This window comes from Thalia democratica, chromosome 4 (assembly GCF_965202585.1).
Source record: "Thalia democratica chromosome 4, ktThaDemo2.hap1.1, whole genome shotgun sequence".
NCBI classification, from domain to species: domain Eukaryota; kingdom Metazoa; phylum Chordata; class Thaliacea; order Salpida; family Salpidae; genus Thalia; species Thalia democratica.
Window position 1 is genome coordinate 53589670 of NC_139168.1, and position 25292 is coordinate 53614961.

The 25292-nt window shown below is 27.7% G+C and overlaps 1 protein-coding gene across 1 annotated transcript; it reads left to right on the top strand.

The window, feature by feature from the left end:
* The first annotated feature begins 1426 nt into the window (after positions 1-1426).
* LOC145835262 (derlin-2-like) lies at positions 1427-25003 on the top strand. Its single transcript, XM_082942833.1, has 8 exons — positions 1427-1564; positions 5992-6131; positions 6889-6982; positions 7251-7373; positions 7506-7578; positions 7827-7917; positions 15406-15559; positions 24289-25003. Exons 1-7 carry the CDS (start codon positions 1481-1483, stop codon positions 15536-15538), a joined length of 738 nt encoding a protein of 245 aa, XP_082798959.1. The 5' UTR covers positions 1427-1480; the 3' UTR covers positions 15539-15559; positions 24289-25003.
* Positions 25004-25292: the final 289 nt, after the last annotated feature.

Sequence of the window (25292 nt, forward strand, 5' to 3'; positions counted from 1 at the left end):
ATAGCTTTTTAGGTTGTATTAAAAGATCACCATCTAGAATAGATGCTTACTTTGAAGAACTGCTGCTACCTCTATACAAGTGTTACACATCGCATCCTATACTCAATAAGCTATTAGCAGGACTCACAACTAATGACCTAGAGTCATTCAGTGCAACCCTATGGAACAAAATTCCAAAAAATAAGTTCCATGGACAGAAGCTGGTAGAGACAGCTTTTATGTTGTGTACAATTGAGTATGAGGATCGGAAAGCTGAGCTTTTACTTGTTAAGTCTCTGTGTATTGTTAGTAGTGAGGCTAAGAGTGTGTTCAAGCAGCATGGCAATAGAAGAAGAAAATTTAAGGAACATGCTCAAGAGAGAAGGAATACAAACTTAGTTTTCCAAAAGAATAAGGCATTGGAAAAGTTTTTAAGTTAGTCATACTTTCTTTGGATTTTAAGTAGTGCTGCAGGCCCTACAGGAGATATGGGGTCAGTTCCTAGGGTTTGTTCTTGTTAGATTATCTCCTTCTCCATTAATCAGTTTGTTGTCTTGCCTTATTGTCCGAAGTAGTTTGCTTCACAAGTTGTTGATGTGAGTGCTAAATCAAACGAGGTAGAATTTAGGTACTTTGATTCATCTGATAGTTATAAATCATTTATCCTGTCAGTTGAACCTCTGTGTTGGTAGTTCTCATCAAGGATTTTTCATGGAGCTCTCAGATCCACAACTTTTGCACATCTCATCTACCAGGTTTTACTACATCTTCTCAGAAAAAGAGCTAGCCTAGTAAAAAACAGCATTTGCTTAATGAAGACAGCACAAAAAAAAAAAACATAAAGGTTTGACTTATCTGAAATTTCAAAAAAAAATTGAGTTGTTGCATTATAATTTTGTTAAAAAAAACGTAGGATTTTTTTTTTAACTTTCAGTTTAATACATTTTTTTAGAATATAAAGCGTAGAAGTTTATTTTAGACATTTTTTTTTTGTTAATATAGAAATTTAGAGGAAATTAATAATTGGTGACTATGACATCATGTTAGCTAGTTTATGACAGTTTTTAAATTTCAGATAAGTTTTGAATTCTAGTATATATTTATTCTATGTTCAATGTTTTTTTATGTATTTTTATGATACTGTCTGTTTTGATTTCTTCTAAACATATGTCTTTAAAACTCCTTCATACAACCGCTTATAAACAAAAAAGTACATGAGAATTTTTTTATCCGAAAACAGCATCTGAAAGAATACGACTTTTTCTAAAATATAAGTCCACATCTTATTTTCGACCAAATAAAAGTTCATACCTCCCTTATGCCTTAACTTGTTTTACTCAAAGAAACATATGTCAGTTAAATAAAAAAAGTACTGTGCAAATGTTTTATTATGTAAATTTGTTATGTTTTACCTTTTTTCTTACAATTGTATTCATTAGATACTTTAAAGTAATAGTTAATAATATTTTGTTGATCAGATTTTAAATTCTAATGATCAGAAATGGCATTACAGCAGGAATTTATGCAAATCCCATTGGTAACAAGATCATATGTGAGTGCTTGTGTCCTTACAACCTTAACAGTGGTGAGTTTTTTTTTTTAAGTAACATTCACCATGAAGCACTAATTTAAATTAAGTTTTAATTAGGATTTAGTATAATTTAGTTGTTTCTTTCTGAAAAGTTCTATAAAGTTTTTGAATGTTTTAAGAGAAAAATAATATTTTCCATCAGTTTTTAAAGCCTTTATTTATATAAAATTTATCCTTCTTTAAGTAAATACCACAAATAAGAGTTGTATAAAAAGTTTATTTATTTTTATTTTACATGACTGATTTAGAACCTATTGTAGTTTTTAATTTTTAGCCTTAATTAATTTTAGTAGGGGTAGCAACTGCAGCACATTTTTTGGTCATGTTGTAAAATTCACATTTCGACATATGATTTTATTGTGTTTTGGCTTCATTAAGAAGAGTTGAGCAAAAAAAAAATGCTGCTTAAAAATAATATATTTTTTGACTTAAATAGTAATAAAATCACTTTTTTTGTCCTAGACTTTTAATTTATATCTTTAATGAAAGCTTATACCTAAAGACATATATTTAAAGACATTTTAACTGCTTTTAATGTATTTTGACGTCATAATAATACAAAATATGCAAATTTTGTCTGTAAAATATTGGAAAATTAAAAAGCATAGCTTGTTGTTTAATCTAATTAAAAAAAATTATTCCATAATAAAACTTTGTAGGTATACTCACTTACGTTTAGAATTTAGGAGATGTGGTATGTTTATTAGCAGGATATTTGATGTCATAATTCATTTAGCTATAAGTGTTTAAAAAAAACCTTAAATGAGTATTCAATTTGCATTATAACAAATAAACAAAATATTCAAAAGTTAAATTTACTTTAGGCAAGATAATGTTGTATGGCATTAAACATTAAGTTAATAATTGCAAAATAAAGAACATTGCAAAATAAAATGAACATTGTACTGTATCATTTAGTATTAACACTTAAGATTACTGCAAAACGACTTACACTTTTAAAAATGATAGTATAAAATCTAACAGTCACATGATTGATAAAATTTAATGGACTATCTGTTTGAAATAATTAGGTAAACATAATACCCATAAAGATACAAAAATAATGTCCTTTAACTTTATGTTAACGACATCATTTCTACTAAAAATCTATTTGGATATGATTTCAGTGAAAAAGTTATAGATCTTTTATAAGAATCATTCTATTCTCCATTAATTTTACAATCTAGAATAAAATCTATGTGCAAGTTCAGCAAATCACGTTTAGGTGAGTGTTTCCACTTCGAATTATTTTCATCTTGAACTATCATGAAGTTGTCCATCTTGTAAGTCCCATCATCATTTTTACCTTCACTAATTAATGTGACACAATAATGCCCTGTCACATTATCTTCATTTTTTTTAAATATTGGGGGAAGAATCCCCTACAATTGATCATGCATCGGTGTTTGTTGGTAAAGAACACAGAGAGCACTTATCATCTTCTGCAACAAGAGCACATAAGTTTAAAAATATTTTCTTGTAGTAATTACCATTTACTTCAAATAGTTCTGGATTGTATAACACTTCAGATTAGTGTGACTCTCTAAAGTAAATTAACTCATTACGACCATTACCTTCATTTTGATAAAGATGAGATTAAAAAATAGTACACTGCTCTTCCATGCTCACTACAGGCCTATCCCGACTTTTAAACAGTTTGAGATGTTTCTGCACGTACTGATCCCTTTTCTTCTTTTTTTTTCTTTTATCTGTTTGAGCTTTAATTTTTTTGTTCTGCTACCCACCTTTGCTCCATCTCATTCAGAAATTTTACAACTTTATAAAAAAAGTTTTCATGTTTAGTTTGAAAAGAATCAGATGTAAGTAATTTACATTCATTTTTTTTTCCTTTTGCTGTGAAGCGTTGATTCCTAAACTATACCACTGCTGCTTGCTTTCCAAATCCAGCAAAATAACTTTCAGATTCTAGAATATTGGTTTTAAGCCCTGCCATTTTACATTAAATTATAAGTTAAGCTTAGTAGCACGTGGTGGATTTGACAAACAAAACTTTATGAATCCAAAATCTCTACCTGTTTGACAATGAAAAACTTGGGCGGCATGGAGACACATCTTGTTAAGAGTTTTACAATACAACTCAGAAGTTTGCTTTACACCTTAATATGTGGGTAATGTACCACAGTGTCATCCAAATCGTTCATTATTCCAATGCTGAGATCTTCATACAGCTTTTGAAATGCTTTGAAAAGGTCTTGTAAAGAGCTGATTGTTTCAGGCTTACACAATGATCACAAGCAAATAACTTTTGTTTTGAATATATCCGTAGAGGTTCCTTCAGTGTAAAGCTCTATTATGATTTATTGTTTTATTCTGAAAACATCTTTTTTGTTCACTGACTCCATACATTTGACGTTCAAAATAAAAGGAACTAAAAATAAAAACAGCAGAAGAATTTGCATTTGATATTAGAAAAAAGTACCATTTTACAGACAAAATTTGCATATTTCATGTTGTTATGAAATTATAATATTTCAACTGCTTTTGATATATTATGGCGTCTATAAAAAATACTTAATAATCAATATAAATCATCATATGAAATAGAAGGTTGATCCGTTTATGCGTTTTATATATATTTATTTTGTAATAAATACAAAATAAAATCAATTTTTAACGTATAAATTGATTTAATACCTACCCCTCACAAAAGCAATAAAAAATAAAGCAAGCTTTAAGCAAACTTTTTAAAACATAGGTTTATAAAAATACAAGAAAAATCATAAAATTTATATAAAAAATAAAATAAGCTCTTAAATCTTTTATTAAATAGAAATAAAGTACTATTGCAGACAGTCAAGTTTACAACATTAATTAAAGCATTTTAAAAAAATGGTATAAAACTATAAATTTAACTATTTAATTCTACTACTTAAAGGCATAGGGAGCTCCAACATTTTTTTACTAAAAATAACATTGGATCTTGTTTTAAAGCTTTAAGTACAAACTACAAGCCAGTTTTTATAGAATAAAAAAATCTTAAATAACTTTTGTGATATTTTTACAAATGTATGGACCGCAAATTTTTCAGGGTCAATTTTCTCCGAAATTTAAAAAATACTAAAAGTCTATCTTCTCTTTCATTTTTTGAGCAAGAGACCTCAAAATTTCAGGATACCTTTAATTTATAGCTTTAAGGACTTTGAATGTTGCAATTTAAACAGATAAAAAAATGTGATTTATTAAAAAAAGTTCTGCATTCATTTTTTTAAAATTTTAATAATAGACTTTCTGTGAAAATTTGAAGAAGATTGCTTTAAAAATGAACGAGGAGATAGATTTTAGTGAGATGGCCTTTTTTTCGTTTTTAGTTTGTGCTTTCCATTAGAAACCTATTGAGGTCACCGACTTCGATCGCTCATATCTCAAAAATTACTTTGAATTTTTTCAAGTGGTTAAAAATGTCTGATAGCTCAGATAAAACTCTAAAATAAGATCAACTTGTAAAAATCATGGTGCCCTTAATATGCAGTTAAGGTTTTTTTTTCCTTTTTTAGATTAATAACTAAATATGTGACAAATAATTAAATCTAATTTGTTATATAATATAATTTTTAGTGCAATAACTTGTAGTATAAGTTGCCTTGGTTGATTTAACAATAGAGTGATAGTAACAAACTTAAAACAGTAAAAATTAAGTCTGAAAAATGAAAATATCTTTGTTTTGATTAGCTAAAAAACTCCGAGTTTTAAACCTACTCCTGAATGCTAGAAAAATATTTTCAACTATTTACTGAAAGTTATTAATCCAGCTTGTTATTGAAATATACAGATTATCATCTCTGTTAACTAATAGAAATAAAAACGTTTTCAATTTACTTAAACAAACTTGAACTATGTCAACAAAGTATTTTTTAGAAGTTTACTTAAACATAATTTTATTTAGTTCACATAGTACTTTGTTTATTTAGTATTGTAAGTCTTATGATTTCTTACATTATCTCTGACTGTTTGTATACATTCATTTTTACTGTTTTCAAAAAGTTAAAAAAAAAACTATCAAAATGACATTACCATAGTGAGAATACTGTATTTAAAACAATTATCAGTGCAGTAGTCATTTCATTTTTTCGAAATAAAATCGTACAAGGTGATTAAAAAAGTCAATAACTGATTTAATCTCTTTTTAAAACTCATAATAATCTTTTAAAGGTCAGTGTAGTTTTATAAGTTAGAGTTAGAAAATAAAAATTTAACTTAGAATTTATTATATCTAAAAAATGTTATTTTTTTCATATTATAGTATTAAAGGTAAATTTTATGTATTTTTCAGGTTTTTGCCAATAACAATTTAAAACTTTTTTTTTTAAATTATATTAACAGATAAATCCAGGCAAGTTTTTAGTTATTCAGGCTATTTTTATGTTTAAGAAATGCTTTCTGTTAATGTTTTTTTTTTGTAGCAACTGGATATCCTTACTCCATATCAGTTATACTTTAATCCTGATCTTATATTCAACAAATTTCAGCTTTGGAGACTTGTAACTAACTTTTTGTATTTTGGAACTGTAGGATTTAGTTTTCTCTTTAACTTAATTTTCTTGTGAGTGAGTTTTTATACTTATAATATAAAAATATTGTTTAGTAACAAATAACTTGAGTACTTAAATCAACTTTGTATAATATTTTAAACTCATAAATAGAAGCTGTCAAATCTTATTTTGAATAAACTACATTTTCAATTGATTTTTTTATACCGTTTATCATCTTAAAAAGGTTTTTACTTCTTAATTTTTTAAATTCTAGAATCAATATTTTTAGTTACTTTTATTAACTTCTACTTTTAAGATTAAAAAATAATGTATAACATTTATAACTTACACACTTTTAATTATCTTTATATCAAATTAAATATGATAAATTTATTACAAAGTTGGTATATACTTATAATGCTCTATACTTTAAAAAAATAGAGCAAAGTATATATTTCATAAAACATACACTACTTTTAATTTTATATAAGCATATTAATAAAACAGATACTACTGTATTAAAACGAAATTAAAACTAAGATAAAAAGTTGAAGTAAATGTTAACATTGTGATTTTGTTGTTTTTTGTATTTACATCTTAATTTATACTGAGTTTGCACAACCTTATATAAATCCTCTAAGTCAGATTGTAACTTATTTTTTGAAATTAGCTACGCTCTAAAATAATTTAATTATTTTTAAAAATTAATGTTACACTTGTATAATTGATTTCGATTAGTAATTTTGTAAAATGTTTTGGTAGTTATTTCAAGCCTTGAAAATTTATATGTTTTTCTTTATTGTATTTAGTAAATGGTTCATACAACAGGTATAGATATTCACGCATGTTAGAAGAAGGATCTTTTAGAGGAAGAACTTCTGATTTTATTTTTATGTTTCTTTTTGGAAGTCTTCTTATGTCTGTAAGTTTTTTTTGTATTCAATGTTTTTTAAAGTAATTTCATTGTAACAAAATTTTGTAATTTTACACTTGGTATAACTTTCTACTAAAGCTGTTGGTAAATTCAAATGTTTAATTAAGATATACAAACACACAAATGTGTTTTGGTTTTACTTGAGATACCAGAGATGTACAGTTGATTTTAACAGTTATATCTGTTTTTTTCTTTCTTATACTTAAAAGTTAATATAATAAGCTAAGTGTCCTTACTCATTGTATGAATTATCTAGTTTGTCGGTTTGTTTGCAAATATGGTATTTCTCGGCCAAGCTTTCACACTTATGCTGGTTTATATTTGGTCGAGAAGAAATCCTAATGTCAGACTCAGCTTCTTCGGAGTAATGGTGTTTAGAGTAAGTTTCACTATTCTAAATAGATTTTCAAAGTATTTGATTTAAAAAAAATCGATTTGCTCAATAATAATATTTACTTGTTTATTTGAACTATTTTATTGGAAAAAAACTATTACATATATTACTACACAGGCACCTTACCTTCCTTGGGTTTTAATTGGTTTTTCACTTGTGCTTGGTAATCCAATACTTGTTGATGCTGTAGGTAGGTAAAACGATACTAGATGCTTAAATAGTTGATCAAAAATTCTCTTTAATTCAAAAATTTATAACTAAAAAGTATTAAAAAATTTTTGGCATCTTTTAAAGCTTATTAAAACAAATGCAACAGAATTGTGTTTGTAGTTTTGATTTATAGCTTAAGTTTAAGGTATTATAAAACATTTTATAATTAGTTTTTTTCTTTTTTAAAACAACTTAATTCATAAATTCAAAATTCGATTTCATTTATAGGCATAGGCTGTGGTCATGTATACTACTTTCTAGAAGATGTTTTTCCTGATCAACCAAGTGGTTTTAGAATTCTCAAAACTCCATATTTTCTGTTAGTTTTATAAAATCTTATTTCAAAATCCCTCCATAAAATATTGCAAAGTTGGCAACTTTAAAAATAGAAAATAGTTTGTTTCATCGATTAAATTTTTGATTATAAGATAGTTTTTATTTATAAAACAGTTATAATAGCCACTTGCAAAGTATTTGACTTGTAGAACTGACGTAAGTTTTTCTATTTTAAACTTATAACACAGTTCCATGAAGTTCTGAAAAAGTAAGTACTCCAAAAATAGAAAATAAGTAAAAGTATATTATGTGTGTGTGTTTTATAATTTAAACTATAAGTATAAGTAAACTAATTAATAGCTATTACTAGTTTCGGTTAAAAGTTAAATATTTGTTTACCAATTCTTGTTTTCTTCGAACTGTTATAAAAAACATTACCATTTATATATAAATTGGTTTAGTTACGCAATTAAATGGGTAAGTGTCACGTTTGCACGAGGGAAAACTTTTGCACGGCGTCACTTTTGCACGGTCATCACTTTAGCACGAAGAGACATTTTGGCACGGCGACTCTTTTCAAGGTTGCCACACACTCAGGGAATTTTCAAGTTATAAAAAATCTCAGGGAAACTCAGGGAGTTATGATTCTTTTTTCAACTCAGGGAAACTCAGGGCAGTTTTGATTTTTTCTAAAGATTTCAGGAAAATTTTAAGATTAAAAAAAATGTTTTAGGGAAAATTTTTTTATCTAGATAACTAATGAGATATAGTTAATCCAGTTTCAAAATTTTGTTCAAAATAGTTAATTTTATTTATTTTTAAGTGCTTTTTAAAAATTTTTAAGCCTTGCAGCTAGTTTTTCAATATTCTTAGAATTAACGTTGTAGTTTTTTAATAAATAATAACATTTCTAAAAAAAACAAGATTCATACCAGGGACAAAAAAATTAATTTATTTAGAAACTAGGATAAAAAAATTCTTTTAGTGTAAGTAAATTGACTTTTTTTTTTACTAAAAATAACATTGGATCTTATGAGAAAGCTTAAAGTACAAACTACAAGCCAGTATTTATAGAATTAAAAACTACTTATTAACTTTTGAGATATTGCAATTTTTATAAAAAGTTTCCGATACTAACGTATGGACCACAAGTTTTTCGAGGTCAATTTTCTCGGAAATTTTAACAATCATTAAAAACCTGTCTTCTCCTTCATTTTTTGAGATAGAGACCTCAAATTTTCAGAAAACGTTTATTTTATAGTTTAAAAGACTTTAAATGTTGGAATTTTAGAAATATCAAAAAATAAAATTTTTTGATAAAAAAAACAAAAAAATAGGTGGTTTTTTTAAATAAAATTTTTGTTATTCAAAATAAAAAAAATTCATGCATTCAATATTTTTAAAATTTAATAATACACTTATATAAAAAATTTGAAGAAGATTGCTTAAAAAATGAAGAAGGAGATAGATTTTTAGTGAAATGGTCATTTTTTGCGTTTTTAGTTTGCGCCTTCCATTAGGAACCTATTGAGGTCACCGACTTTGACCGCTCATATTTAAGAAAATACTTTTAGTTTTTTCAAGCGGTTAAAAATGTCTGATAGCTCAGATAAAACTCTATTAAATAAGATCAACTTGTAAAAATCAAGGTGGACCCCCCTATGCCCTTAACAATAGACTGGGCAGATGAATAATCATTAAATACATTAAAAATGATTCATCATTAATAGAGTTAAGGTGCTGCTAATAAAGTTAAACTATAAACTAAGCTAAATCTTAAAATTAAATCAACAGTTGATAAAAATTACTTATAAATTATGCAATTATAGTTCAGATAAAACTTTTTAAACTTTAATAAAAAATCTTTAAAATTTTTGCAAGAAACTAATTCATTTGGAAGCTTGTTCCATATTTCAACTGACCGATAAAAAAAGAATTCTGCCAAGCCTCATTATTTAAATATTGCAGCGGTTGAAGACTAATATGGTATATTTTCTTTGAACAGATTCTATATGGTTAATATCTTTTGTTAATAATTATGTTATAACCACTGACCGATGGCTCGGTCGTAGTTAAGTTAGGTAATTGCTTATTCTGGCTTTTCGCCTTAGTTTGTGACCGCGTCATGCGTTTTATGTCGTCCATCGATAAGCGTTTGGACAACATGAAATCTTAGTTGAATTATATATATAAATAATATTATAAAAACGTTCTAAAGGAACGATCGATAACTTTAATGTATTGAGCTTACTAATAATCTAGTGTTTAGAAAACAACTTTAAGTGAATGGTGATTTTATATACATTTAAAAACAAAACACGACAATGTGATAAAGTAACGTGATGAAGTTCTACCACAACTGACTCGAGGTTTTCTTAAGCTTAGTGACTGTACGCTGGTTACGATTTACAAAACTCGAGCGATTCTACTATCCTTTGCAGCACTTCTATTCCCTTTGCCCGATCCGTCAACAACAACCCGCACAACAACCCAAACATCCTTTTAACACACTAAGAAAAACTTATTTATTTTTTCTACTCTCTTCTCTACTTACTACGTCACGCGCAAAAGTCTTTCTGTAATTTTCCACTTAAAACTTATTGACTCCTTTGATGTAATTTCCACTTAACTTATCTTTGACTCCTTCACTGTACTTTTAGAAACAAGTAGTAAACTACTACTTGTTATACTACCCTTCCTACCTTACTTAATTTCTTCTGAGATTTGTTTTTTTTTCTTCTGAGTGCTAAAGTATTTGAAGTTTTTTCTCGTTCTAGCTTTTGAAACAAGTAGAAGCTACTACTTGTTATAATGTAGAACATATTGGTGTTTTATATTTTAACTTAGGACGAGTTTGAATGAGAAAAAACTTATTTAAGGCTGTTTATACCCGGAGACTGAAAGCTTTTTTATTCTTGAAAAGATTTAGTTGGTGCAATTTGGTAAACGTAATTAATATGGTGATTCCAGTTAAAATTATTGGCAATAAAAATCAAAGATCTTTAAACACTTTAGTTGAAGATAAGTTGATATTGTTTATATCAGAAACAAAAGTAAAGATAGTAGTGTTTTTTATATTTAGACCTTGACATTTACTAAGGTTTTAGGTTAATTTGATTTCCTTAAGCTAATCGTAAATTACATCTAAGGAATATTGTAAAGTTGTTTTCGATTGGTAAAACTTTTTTTTTTCATCTGCGAAGAGGCTAATGTTGCTGCTAACATCAACTTCTGAAGCTATATCATTTAGAAGCTCTTTAAACTAACTAACCAGACTGCTATAAATTTTGTATCGCAATATTTCTTTTTTGAAATGGAGAGACGGAGTCAAAAGCTTTTACTCTGTATAGATAGATTAGTAGACATATTGCTTAAAAAATACACCAACCAAGAGTGTTAGCAATCTAGTAATTGAAAACAGAATGTTTAGTTGGAGAGAAAACTAAATTGTTTAGGGAATATAAGGTTGTTTAAAATAAATGATCATTTGTTTTTATAGAAATTATATGTTGAAATATTCTGCCAGAGCTATTTTTGAAAGAAATTTTTTTGTTATTTGAAGGGTTGTATTTGCTACCTTTTTAGTGTATTGTTATTACAAATGAAATTATTATATTCTTCTACGTAAAACTGGAAATTAAATCTTAACATTAAATTATCATTAAAAAACTACCACATTTTATTCATTCAAAACAACTTGCGTTTAAAAGCAAGTATTATTTAAGTTGACAAAAAAAATTATTTAAAATTTATTTGAGAAAATAAAAATTAGCAACGTGCAAAAGTGAAGCTGAGTTCAAAATTGACTGATTGTTTAAAATTTTGGCAGTTCATAAGTATATCCGTGAAAATATAACGCCGTGCGAAAGTGACGCTTTAATCAAGCAGTTCCTCTATAAACCTTTTTTAAATCGTCTTAGATTGTGAACAGTGTGTTTTTGTGATAATTGCCACATGTAAAAAAAAATCCAGCAATAACTCTAAGGTCTCCGTGCAGTTTGCATTGGGGTGGTTTTCAGAAATTTGAATGGTGCCAAAGTGAAAGTTTCTTCAAATCATCTTGAATTTTGCACATGGTGTTTTTGTGATATTTGCCAAATGTAAAAAAAAAAGCTAAAAACTCAAAGGTTGTGTTTATAAGCACCCTACTGCAGTATAACCTCCCTACAGAAATTACTACTCGTCTTCATAAGGGACATAACACTCCAGTCCAAGATATTATAGCAGGAGCAGCAGACATTGTTATCAACTTTGAAGATGTAAAAATGTTTATTATTGTAAATCCCAATAAATATAAATCCCAAGTCTTAAATCCCAATAAATATAGTAGAAACAGGTACAATGATCATTGATTAACAGTAGGCGTACCATTTAAGCTATAGAAATCTTTCCAATAATGAATTTCGTGATTCCCTGGACTGTGTTGTGACCATTCCAACGTTGCCACTACGAATCAAGTAGAAGAAAAGCATGTTTATATTTCGGTGGTACAAAAAAAATTATGTGTCACTTGCATAATGACCAAATAAGCTAGTGAGGTTTGAATATGTAGCAAACGGTGTAAGAAAGACGCTGAGCATTCTCGATTGGCCAGTATGGACTTAATAATGACTTCTAGAAAGTTTTAACTTCTTTTTATGTGTTCACTTCCAGATCTTGTTATTTAAGATTTTTACTTAAAGTTTTTCAAATTTAGCCATGATAAAATTATATTTAATAATTCTAGAATTTAATCTGTGTTAAAAAATGTCTAACTTTTTCAAGTTTATCTAATTAAAGAACTTTGTTAATGCAAAAAAAAGAAAGGGGTAGAGTTACGTATTTCTTCGTTTAAGAATTTAAAAATAGTAATATCAAAAATATTATATTGGATTGCAATATAAACTTAAAACTTGGAAAATCCTGTTATTTGTCAATTTAGGTGTTTAATTTATAATTAGAATATCACTGGTTGAAAACACTATATTTCTAGTCAAAAGTCTGTGAGTAGGTGTAATCTTGAATTCAAAGAAATACAAACTTGTCTTAAACCAGCGGATTTTTGTCGGATTTATAATGGATGCATACAGGGTTGCCACTTAACCTGGAAACCTGGAATTTGAAAATTTAGGCAAAAAACAACCTGGAAAACCTTTAATTTTAACAATTTTCACATGTTCAGTAGTAAAATTTTGATTTGACTCTAAAAATCTATCATATATTAAAAAAATTTGTCATCATCAAAAATATTTTTTATTGAAAATTTATTTAAAGTAGCTTTACAGTATTTCAATGTTTTTATACTATTTAACACAGTCTCTTACCTTAAACCTAACTTTAAATTAAAAATATACCCAAAATTGTGTACTTTTAAAAACCTGGAAGAAATTTGGAAAACCTTGAAAAAAATTTGATAAAACGAGTGGCAACCCTGATGCATAGAAACTTCGTCTAAACACTTGTACTCCATTCGAAATTTTCCAACCCCACAATCTGCTACAAATGTATCAAGCAGGTTTGCTCTAACAAACCACAGAAATTCATGGCACATATTTGTTATTTTTTTAATTCAATATGTAAGTTTATGTTGACAGATAAATTTAACCAAGTATTTGATAAATTAAAAGAGATAATAATTGACGCAATAAGAATTGGTGTCTAGTTTTTTATATTTTGCAAACTAACTTGTCTCAGACAAGATCGGTTAAAGTAAGGTCTGGGCTATTTTATTTTAAAAAATACTGCAATTTTGTTAGCCAGTAATCAGACTGCTTTACCAATGAAAATGACACTAGCAGGTTCAAGGTTTCCGAATGAAGCAGAAAATATCTAATGAAATACAAGGGGAGTTGATGCAATTGCTTGGTCCTTAGAGCAAACAAAGTATTTCTTTAAGGCTGAAAGGTTCTTGTGGTTATAAAAATTAAAGATAGTTAGCGCCTTAAACGAAATCCAGAACACACATGACTCTTTTAATTACATTACATGCCTAATAAAACTAATTCAGCTGCAAACGCAGCATCTCGTTATCCAACCTTGACAAACAAAATAAATTTACATTACATTTTTCTGTTGGACTAGTCAATTCTAATTTCTTCGTTGAGTAAAATAGTATGCCGTTCAATGGCATAACTTTGGAAGAAACTATGGAAAAAGTCTATTAATGACAAAGAGCTTTAAAGAGTATCTAGGTCAGCGGTTCTTAAGGGCATGGGGGGGTAAACACCCTTTTTTGGTTTTTGATCTCATTTTATACAGTTTTTACTAAGCTACAAGATGCTTTTTACAGCTTTAAAAAATTCAAAATAATTTTTGAGATATAGCCGGTCAAAGTCGGAGGCAACAACAGGTTCCTTATAGGAGGCCCAAACTAAAACGGCAAATAACTAGAAATCACTAAAAATCTATCTCCTCCTACGTTTTTTGAGATAACTACCTCAAATTTTCAGGAAATGTTCCTTGCAGTATTTAAAAAATTCTGTCGGAACAGAATTTTCTAAATATATCAAGGAACATGTCCTGAAAGTTTGAGGTAGTTATCTCAATAAATGTAGGAGAAGATAGATTTTTAGTGAAATAGTCTATTTTTGCCGTTTAAGTTTGCGCCTCCCTTAAGGAACCTATTGTTGCCTCCGACTTTGACCGGCTATATCTAAATAAATATTTTGAATTTTTTAAATCTGTAAAAAGCATTTTGTAGCTTAGTAAAAACTATATAAAATAAGATCAAAAACCAAAAAAGGATGTTTACCCCCCCTATGCCCTTAATCTTTTTTTTTTCATATTTTAACCTTTTATGGAAGGTAATTTCAAGCTACTATCTAAGTCACTCATTTCATAACTATTATCACAATTAATTATTAGTTATTAACTGCTAAAATATATATAAAATTCTAGCAATAGCTGTGGTTAAGTTTTTAATCAACAAAGCAAATACAACATGCACTTAATAAGTTTAAAACAACTAATAACACAGAACAATCATAAGAAAACATAAATACTATTTAGTGTCAAATTTACAAATTAGTGTGGTACAAATCAAAAATAACAAAATATATTTTTTCACTTAAAATATTTGCTTTAAATTTTTTAAATTTTGCTATGATAACATGTTATTTAATCATAACAGAGTCTAATTCTACTTTATACGATTTGACACATTGTGAATCCCCTTTAAATTTTGTTTCTTAAATGATTCAAGGGGTTGTAGAACTAGTTTGCTTAATGTAAAGTATTATTGTTTTTACTTATCGTTCATTATTTAAGATTAGATAAACTTCATTAATTAAAGACTTAAATGAGCGTAATAACTTTGTATTTTTGTATTAATAATCTTCGAATAAAATTTTGTTTTAGTTTATGAATAGAAGCTTAATAAAAATCTAAAACCTAAAAGTGCACAGATTTTATATGTTGTAAAATTATTTTCTCATTTAGCTTAGTTGTTATTAAGCAGAGTCCGGTCAAAAAATTTATCACGCCATTTATATGGTACTACTAAACGAATAAAAGATTAAGTTATAAATCGTGTAGTCGTTTTTTGTTTTAACAGCAAGCTAATTTTTGATCCCCGAGAAGATAACTCAAGTTTTGAAGTTGCACCAGACGACGAGCAACCAGGTGGTTTCCAGTGGCAACAAGAGAACGAAGAGGTCGTCGTTGAAGACAATTTGCACGAGGATTGATAACTTCAAATATTTTTGGTGGTTAGTTATTTCAACTCATCTATTGATAGGTTAAGAGCTAAAATCGCTTGTTTTGTTTTCTTAGCATTAAAAAAAGTCCTTATAATGATATGTGTTTTTGTTCTTACGATTCAGCTATAAAGTAATTAAAAATTGTTTTAAGACGTATTTTAGATTAGCTTGTGATGAAATGAATATATTTTGAATTATGACATCCATAAATATGCCTTTTTTCCATTTAGAATTATTAGTTTTATCAATAAATATAATTACTTATTATATATTAATTTGTTTTGTAAACATGTCTATTTTGCCTTACAATAACTTTTATTTTATTTTGTACCTGGGTACTTAGTCTTCAGTTCTACGAAGACAGCTAGTTCAAATAAACGCTTAAAACATTTAATCATAACAAAAACTAATTCAATTTTGTCGAAACTAAAACATAACTATATGAAATACAAAAACTATAAGTTCTGCGAATTAGGTACGCAATTGCTAGGTACAAACTGCCGGTATGTTACGCACTTTTTTGCCTAAAAACGCTGTGTTCAAAATACTTTTTTTTGTATTAGAATTAAAAAAAAAACCTTGCAATATCAATACAAAAGCATTATATTAAAAAATAAGTTGAACTTTATTAAATTGAAATAGTTTCAAACTAGAGGAACCAGAAAATAACTTATGAAATTTTTAATTGTATATAAAATCCAATATTTAAAATAACCATGTTACAGTTTACAGGGTTGCCACACACTCAGGGAACTCAGGGAATCTCAGGGAATTTTCAAACTGTAGAAAATCTCAGGGAATCTCAGGGAAACTCAGGGAATTTTGGCATTTTTCTTTTAACTCAGGGAAACTCAGGGAAGTTTTGATTTTTTCTCTAAATTTCAGGGAAGTTTTTGAAAATCTCAGGGAAATTTTTTTCTAGATCTAGAATGAGGTTTAGTTCATCCAGTTTCAATATTTTGTTCAAAAGTAGTAATTTTTATTATTTAAGTGGTTATTTAGAATTTTTTTAGCCTTGCGGCTAGTTCTTCAATATTCTTAGTATTAACATTGTAGTTTTTTTAAGTTTTAAATTTATACTTACTTAAGTAAAATCAAACAGTTTAGAGAAATGAAAGTTGTTGACTATTCATTGAAAAGTTCTAATAAACTTTTTAATTTTAGTTACTTATGTAGTTTAAAAAACACTATGTTGTACTATTAGTCCTTTATCATTTTGCGCCACAAGATGGTTAGAGTCAAAGCAGGTAGCTGACAGAACCATTTTTATTTGGCATAATGTTGTTAAAATGGTACAGTACTGGAAAAAACTGCCTGGTTACAAACAGCCACCAGGTCAAGATTTTATAACTATAAGCAATGCTATAAAGGATGATGTATTAATAGTTGTGAAATTGAATTTTTTTAGCTTTGTTGCCTCAATTTTGGTTCCATATTTAACAAGGTATCAGGAAAACAGCCCAAGCATTCCTTTCATGTATGATGATATACAGAAGTTAGTATACAAGTTAATGAATATTGTTTTTACTACTTCTTTCATGGAAGCCCATCCAAATGGAAAAAAGCTACTTGAACTAAATAATGAGTATTTTCAAAATAAAAGTTTTCACAAAAAAGATGTAGAGTTAGGATGTGCTGCTTCTACTTTAATTCAAGATTTGCTAAATCAAGGTAAAGTTTCTAACATTTTGTTCAAGTCATTTCACAATGAATGTAAACTTTTTAAATTTGCTATAATAAAAAAAAATTAAAACAAGAATGACTCTTGGTTTGAACTTTTTAAGAAGGGCTGCTGTTTTAAATCCGGCATGTCTAATTGGAATGGGTAAAGACCGTTGTGTCAGAAACTTTACAAGGTTGGTCCAACAACTTGTCAGCATGAAGATACTAAAAGCAAAAGAGGGTGATGACAGCATTAATCAATACATTGATTTGTTAAGTTCTTCTAACACTCAAATACTTTTTGAAAATTTTCTTGAAAAAAGTCACAGTTTAGACACCTTTTATTTTGACACACTTGATATCCCAAGCAAGTATAAAGATTTAACAAGAATCCTTGAGGCTGTTTTTGTGCTTCACAATGGCCAGGCAAGTGTTGAACCGGGCTTTAGCTTAAATAAGGAAGTAATATCAACTAATATGGGAGAGATGACAATAAGGTCCCGAAGAATGATCAAAGATCACTTTGTAGAAAGTTAACTAACAAGTTTACACAAAGTTGTGCAAAAATTTAGTTTTTAATTTTTAATTGGTTTAAACCTTTTAAGATTGAGTTTTTGAAAACAGTTTTTTTCATAAATTTAATGCAGAAGCATACACATACAACCTTCCTTTTATTATTAAAGAAGAAACATGAGAATGAGGTATTAATAATTTGTGTTAGAAGAGAAATTTTTTTTTTTAAGATTTGAAAAATACTCAGGGAAACTCAGGGAAATTTAAGGTTACTCAGGGAAATTTTTGGTCACTCAGGGAAGATTTTTTGGCTCAAAGAGTGGCAACCCTGAGTTTATTTATTTAAGGAAAATAACGAATAGTGCAATATTAATTTGCATACCCCATGATTATAACATTTGAATAAAAATACTCAACAAGTTATAAAAAATTCAGATAAATGAAAATAACGAACAGTAAAATTAACGTTTACATACCCAATTATTGTATCATAAAAGTAAAAAGCGTATAAAAAAGGCGATATTAACTAAATTAAAGAACATTGCAATTGACACTTATTTACCCTATGATTAAAACATAAATGTATAAAACGTATAAATGGTGTTAATAATGAAAACAAAAATTGCAATTGATTTAGAACTAAATGATTTTGAAAACATTTCTGTTAATATAACTTGACGTTCGGGTTTAGCAGACATTTTGTTGCTTTTTTTTTATTTTAGATATTTAAGCTAGTGTTTTAGAATAAACACAATTTAAAAAAGCATGATCAATAATTTCATAAATATTTATTTATTTCAAATTAATCATTACATGATTATGTGTACTGTGTACATGATAATTAATGAACTTTACCCCAAGATCAACAACAACAGCATCCGAGACAACCTATGACCGGCTTCGTCCTAATTATGACTCATCAGGTAGGCATAGTCGCGTGAAACCGCTGGTGAGATCTAACCAAGCGGGGTTAAGTACAAAATACTGAAGCGACCGTTTGTGGGTAAAGTTTAAAAAATTGACACATCTAAATCATTCACAGCCCAACGTCTCAGACATTGTCAGCTTATTGTGAGATTATAGTATGTGCTCGTTTGATCAGTTTTAACCAGCAGTTATTACGGCCATCATCAACAGAGTTGAGGTGTTTTGCGCCATCAATAATAATTAATGCTTGGTTAGCTCAACAGCGGTTTCACGCGGCTATGCCTGCCTGATGAGTCCCAATTAGGACGAAACCGGTCGTAGGTTGACTCGGATGCTGTTGTTGTTGTTGTTGATCTTGCGGTAAAGTTCATTAATTATAAATGATGGCGCGAAACATCTCAACTCTGTTGATGATTGCCGTAATAACTACTTTGTACATTGAAATACAAGATAGATTAGACAAGTTGTGGGATGATTATAAACTACATGCATAAATAAATACTTATTGTAAATATATAAATTAAATAAGTACTAAATACATCTAATATTATTTCATTCAATATGTTATGTTTTTATGATGAAAATTTTTATTTTTGGTGGTTTTGCTTTTACTTGTAAACTTTACTGGCTTTTAACATGTTTGTATTAGGATTAATATAGCTAATTAAACACGAAAATTTCCTAAGTACGCACTGCCGGTTGGGTACCTAGGAAATTGCTGTGTTTAAAGTGCGTACCTAGTTGGCAGGTTACTGTATGTATTTCTTTTTATAGTGATTAAACTAAGCTACTATTTTTAATGATGCTAAAACTTATAAAATGTTTAAAATAGTAGTTGTTAACAATGTTGGCAAATAAAGGATCCAAAAAGAAACCAAGTTCGTAGCAATATAACAACAACTAATTATGAAAAGTGCTTAATTTATTTAAACTACCTATAACAAGAAAAACGTAATTAGTTTTTTAGAATTTAGAAAATTGTTGTTGCTAATTTGACATAAACTTTGTTTATATCAGGGGTGCTACTTAAACAGAGTAATCTTGCTAACAAAGCAGACAAAACATACATTTTAGAATAATTAAGGCATTTTTTGAAACTTTTGTTAGTTTAATTTTAATAACTTTGAGTTATTGTTATTTAAAAGTTATGTTATTATTTTTAGTTTAATAATATATAAGAAAAATATAATTTTTATTCTATTATATTTTATGTAACTATAACTAAAAAATGAGTTTGATTTTCGTTATTTTTTACATTAAAAAAAAAAATTTAAGCAGCAAAAAGAAAAAAAATAGTTTTAGAAAACTACCACTCTTACTAATTGTCTATTTACTTTTGTTATAAAATTTTTATTTAGACTTTTTTAGTTAGTTCTAAAAAACCTTTCATTAAGCTCCATATTTTTTGAAAGATGTTTATTTTTTTTAAAGTTGAAATAAACAAATCTCTATTTAAAGATTAGAGTGACTTGGACTCACTGTATTTGTTTAATTAAAAGAGTAGTTTTAATGTTTTCAAATAAAGTAATTGATGTCCAGCTTTATTTATCGTGATTTTTTTTTCATGATATTGTTTACTTTTGAGTTTTTTGAGTTTTAATGAATGTATTTTTCCTTCGGATTAAGTATTTTATTTTTCTTATGTTGTATTTTTTAACAATTTTTGTTACAAAACATTTTAATTAAACCAATATTGAGTGCCTTTTGACAAAAATTTATCACAATATATATACTAAGTTTTGAAATAGTTTATTTTAAACAAATTTTTTTGATACTTCAAAACTTTGGTTTTTATTTAAAAACTTTGCTAAGGTTGACTTAGTTTTGATCTTTTTTTGTTCTATATTAAGTTTTGAACAAATATTGAGATGTAATTTAGTTTGATAGAAATTAATTATAAGTTAATTAGTTTTTGATTAATTGAAGTTACTGTATTTATGTAACTTAATGTTTTTTAAAAACGGTTATATAAAGTTATCAATTTAAAAACCTGCTGACTGATCCATATATATTAAGGCAGAGGTCGGCAGGCATTTGGTGGTCGCGGGTCAAATTTCGAAGTTAAAAATATTCTCGGACCGCAGTTGTAATTGTAGTATCTTCATAATAGACTTCATAAATCCCATGAAATATACCTAATACTTATTTATATCTTCACTTTAAAACCCAGGTTATCTAGTGTAAGTTTTAAGATTTCTTATTCACGGCCACATTTGCTTGTTTGCGGGCCGCAGGTGTTACATTTAATTTATCATAATTAAAATAAAAACGTACTCGCTGGCCGCACTTTTAAAATTCAAGACCCTAGTATATTTTAAATATCCAGTTTTAGAAATTTCTGGTTTAGTGGACAGATTTACATGTTTCAAGGCCTCAATTTTACCTTTCTTGGGGCACAGTTTGCCGACCCCTTTTAATTTTCACCTTCCAAAAGAAAACTATTGAACTCACTAATTTTGACCCCTTGTACTTTTTCAGAATTTTGGAAATTTATCAAGAGGTAAATACTTTCTCTTAATTAAGATAAAATTCTTAAATAAAAAAACAACTTGTTAAAAACAAATTGGACCCCCTATGGTATTACTACAGGGATCGGCAAACTTCGACCGATGATAAATATTTTGAAATAATGTTTTCTAAGCTGTTGAATTGCCTTGAGAATTAAACTTTTATTTTTAGTAAAAATCTTAAGTAGTTAATCAGTAAACAGACGTGCTTAAGCACAGTAATAACATAGTAATAAAGAACATGAATATCTAATTGAAAATATAGCTTATATTCGTGTCTTAACCTGTCAAACATTATTAAATGACAGAGGCATACAAAACTTACACTATATTAGAATAGGGGGAATGTAATAGACTAGATACTATCGACAAATTTATGAAGTATATAAATATTAACTGCTCACAAACCTCTTAAATTGATAATGCCATCTGTTTACAGAAGAAGCCTTAGTACCTTCAACATTGGTAATAATAATTCGTAGTGATAAAAAACATTTGCCTGAAAAGCACCCTGTTTAGTAGTGCACTCTATTAAATTTCGAAAGTTTACTATTTTTAACAATTTTATATACTCACGATGTAGTTTTTACTTCAAAATAAGTGTTTTATTACTTTTAACTTACATGTATTTTTATTAATGCATCAATCAAAAGCAAAGCTATTATTATTACTTGGTCAAACTTTTTAGATATGTTTGTTAATTAAACTTTGCTATACTTACTTTTACACCGTTGTCTAAAACAGTGGTCGGCACGCTATTTCGAATCCGTGAACCTTAAATCACAAAATTAAAATTCTATGCACCACAATTTGCATTCTTTAGCACCGCTAGTGTTTAAGAATATGTAAACACTTTTAATCGTTTTTTTACTAACAACCTTTAAATTTACCAGTTTACCCTTTAATAAACTTTAATATCGATGATCTAATTTTTACAACAACCAGATTTTTGGATTTAAAATTTAATAAGTAAGTTTGACACTATTACATGTTAACCCCTTTCGAGTCAGAAAATAAGCCTGAGTGACTAAAGACTGGACTTTGTACACTAGCTAATCTTAAAGAGTGGTATGTATAAGCAAAAACTAATTTAAATTACAATGAAAATTAGACATTTATAGATCTTGAATTATTTAAATATTAATAATTAATTACAAATTAAAAAAATTCAAGTAAAGTAACAGTTGAAAATTTTTAAAAGATATCAAAATAAACCCAAGATTTTTAATAAATGCATAACTAGTCTCAGTCAAGATGAGCTTTTGTAAATTTATTAAAACTAGCCTCAGTTGGTCTAGGTTTTTCATGATCTAAAACTAGACTTAATTATTATTAGAGAGCTAAGTATGTGACAGTTCTGATATTTTTGACCTTTGCTATACTTTAACTTTTTTATAAGTAAAACATATTTGAATTTTTTTGGCCTAACTAATTTTTTGTCAAATATCAGTTGATTAAGCTGATTAATATAGTGTTTTTAATGTAGCAAAACGCTTTTAAACAATAAGAGCTAATAAAATTAAACTTTAATAGAATACTAACCGTTTTATTTTGTTTTAAGAATGTATGAGATTTGCTCACTTTGGTTTTTCTTTGGGCGGTTAAGGGTGGAAGAATTTTTACATAAGGTAACAGAATAGAGCTAGGAGAATACAAAAATGGTCGTTTTATTAACAACAAAATGGTCTATTAGATATCAAGGTTGAATATGTCTTAAATGTAGAAAGATTAAAAATAAACTTTAATTTACTTTCTGCTCGAAGAAAAAAATCATTTACCCCAAAATAAGTTTCATGCACCCCAAAAGTCTCGTGCACCCTAAAAGAAATTTCATGTACACTAGTGTGCACCAGTGTACACCGTGCCGACCACTGGTCTAAAACATTTACTGGTACATTTTAAAAATACTAACACAGTTCTAAAATAGATTTGTAAATTCAGCTTCAATTTTCTTTCGAATTTAGAGAAAGTTTACTTTTTATTTTTTAGTTTAATTTTTAAACACATTAACTATACATTACAAAGCTCTAAATATTTATTAATAACAAAAGTGTTATTTAAAATCCTAAAAAAGGATTGGTTCATGCAAAATAGAGCTTCGTGCTAAAATAAATACCGTTAAAACAAAAAACGCTTCGAGCAAAAATGATGATATGAAAAAGTGTTGCATCGTGTTAAAGTGACGCTGTGCATAATTAACACTCCGTGCTAAACTGAAGTCGTGCAAATGCTACTCTTCGTGCTAAAGTGACGCCGTGAAAATCTGACCCGTTCCCTAAAAAATATTAGACTTGACATACGTCTTAGCCCTCAACTTAGTTAATTTACTATAAATTCTTAAGTCAGACAAAATGATAGATATTTACAATAATAAACTCCTGATTTTTCTTTCCGTTTTCAAAAAACTTTTGTTTGTTAAGTTTCCAATTTTATTGAAAGTTTGTGGCCTAATGATCCAAGTGTTATAATCGAACTTTTATGTCAGGGTTTCTAAAAGTTAGCCATGACAGATATTCAGAGGGTCACAATTTGAAACTTACACTAGATATTCTGGAGTTTATGATGAAGAGCAAAACAAGGTCTTAGGCGTTTTTTATGGTAGTTTTGAAACTTACACTAGGGGCCATAACTGTTTAGTTTCTTTAAAGGGGACCATTTGAAAAAAAGTTTTAGAAACCCTGCTTTATGTAAACTTGAGCTTATTTTATGCCATACGAAAGTTCAGGCTTTAACTCTTCAGAGTTTTGCCGAGGTTTTCTTTTAAGTTTCTAGTAGAACATTTTTAAGTGTTAAATCCTTCGTTTAATTAGGTCAGTAGAAACAATATGACCATACACAGAAACAAACATAAAGTATTTAGTTTATTATTTGTTTTTTAGAGTTACGACCCTTGGAAGTTTCAAAATTTTGTTATTGAAAGTCCTGATTTTAAAGAATCTAGGCTGTATAAGTCTGATTGCGGGATTTGATTAAGTTTTTAATAATAATATTTATTAAGCTTTAATTTACTATAATTACAAAAAATTAAAGTTTTAGGTTAAAAATTTATTTTTTAAACTGATGGAAAAAAGAAAGTTGTAACAATATTTAAATTTATTTAACAACTGAATATATTCTATGTTTCTTCAGGTTGCAAAGGCGGTTGAAGTATAAGCGTGAAGAAGAATTTCAGTTAACTAAAACTAAATTGTGCGATAATAATTTCATTCATATTTATTTTCTTTTTTGTTTCTTTTGTAAATTAAATTTTCTAGCAAATTAAATTACAGTAGACAACTAATACTAAATCCATTTTTTGTTTAGGTCTAACAAAATACTAAATTATGACAAACTGAACTACATAAATTTAATTTAATACAATTAGATTTGCATTGTAATAGTGTTTTTGTATGCTAGTTATAAAATGTTAAAGTTTAGTAAGCTTTTTTATTTTTAAGTACTACATTGACAAACTTTATCTTATGTTATAAACTTTTTTTTAGTTTTAACATGATTTTCTGTCAGCCGCAAAACTGGTGCCTAAGTTTAAAAAATAGTGTTTTACGTTTTTTTATAAAATAAATTTTGAAATAATTTTAACAAATATCCGTTTTTTAATAATATATATTAGTATTTGAACCACGGCTGTAAAACACGATCTAAAATTGTACAACTTTTTTCTAAATCAAAACCTGGTCTGAGAAAGTAACAGCCTTTAAATTATTTAAGTAACTTTTTCTGAAAAAAATATTTGAAAACTGTATTAAATGATTAGAAATGATAAACAAGCTTAAATTTACTTATAGCTAGTTTGTGCTTAAGACTTGAAAAATGATTTATTTAACAATAAAACTGCATTTTATTACTTAGTTTAAAACAAACTTATTAGAATTAATTACAATATAGTTCTCTGCTAAAACATTTTGTTCGTATGATAGGACATTTCTCTCATACAACACAGTGTAATGCTGTGATATCGCATAAGAGTCCGTGATGGCACATTAAGAATTTGTAGCGGGCTCTGGATACGTTGCTAAGTATGTATACTAGCAAGCAAAGCTTTGTCAGCCGTTTGAAGTAAACATGCTAGATCAGGGTTTCCCAAAATCAATTACTATATCATCGCCCCCTTTTCAGAAATTTGAAAAATTATC

Bases quoted from the DNA above. Each gene is read 5' to 3' on its own strand.
- LOC145835262 (XM_082942833.1), top strand. From the start codon at position 1,481: ATGGCATTACAGCAGGAATTTATGCAAATCCCATTGGTAACAAGATCA. The intron at 1,565-5,991 runs GTGAGTTTTTTT...TTTTTTTTGTAG, and splicing joins TCCTTACAACCTTAACAGTG to CAACTGGATATCCTTACTCC. The intron at 7,579-7,826 runs GTAGGTAAAACG...TTTCATTTATAG, and splicing joins AATACTTGTTGATGCTGTAG to GCATAGGCTGTGGTCATGTA.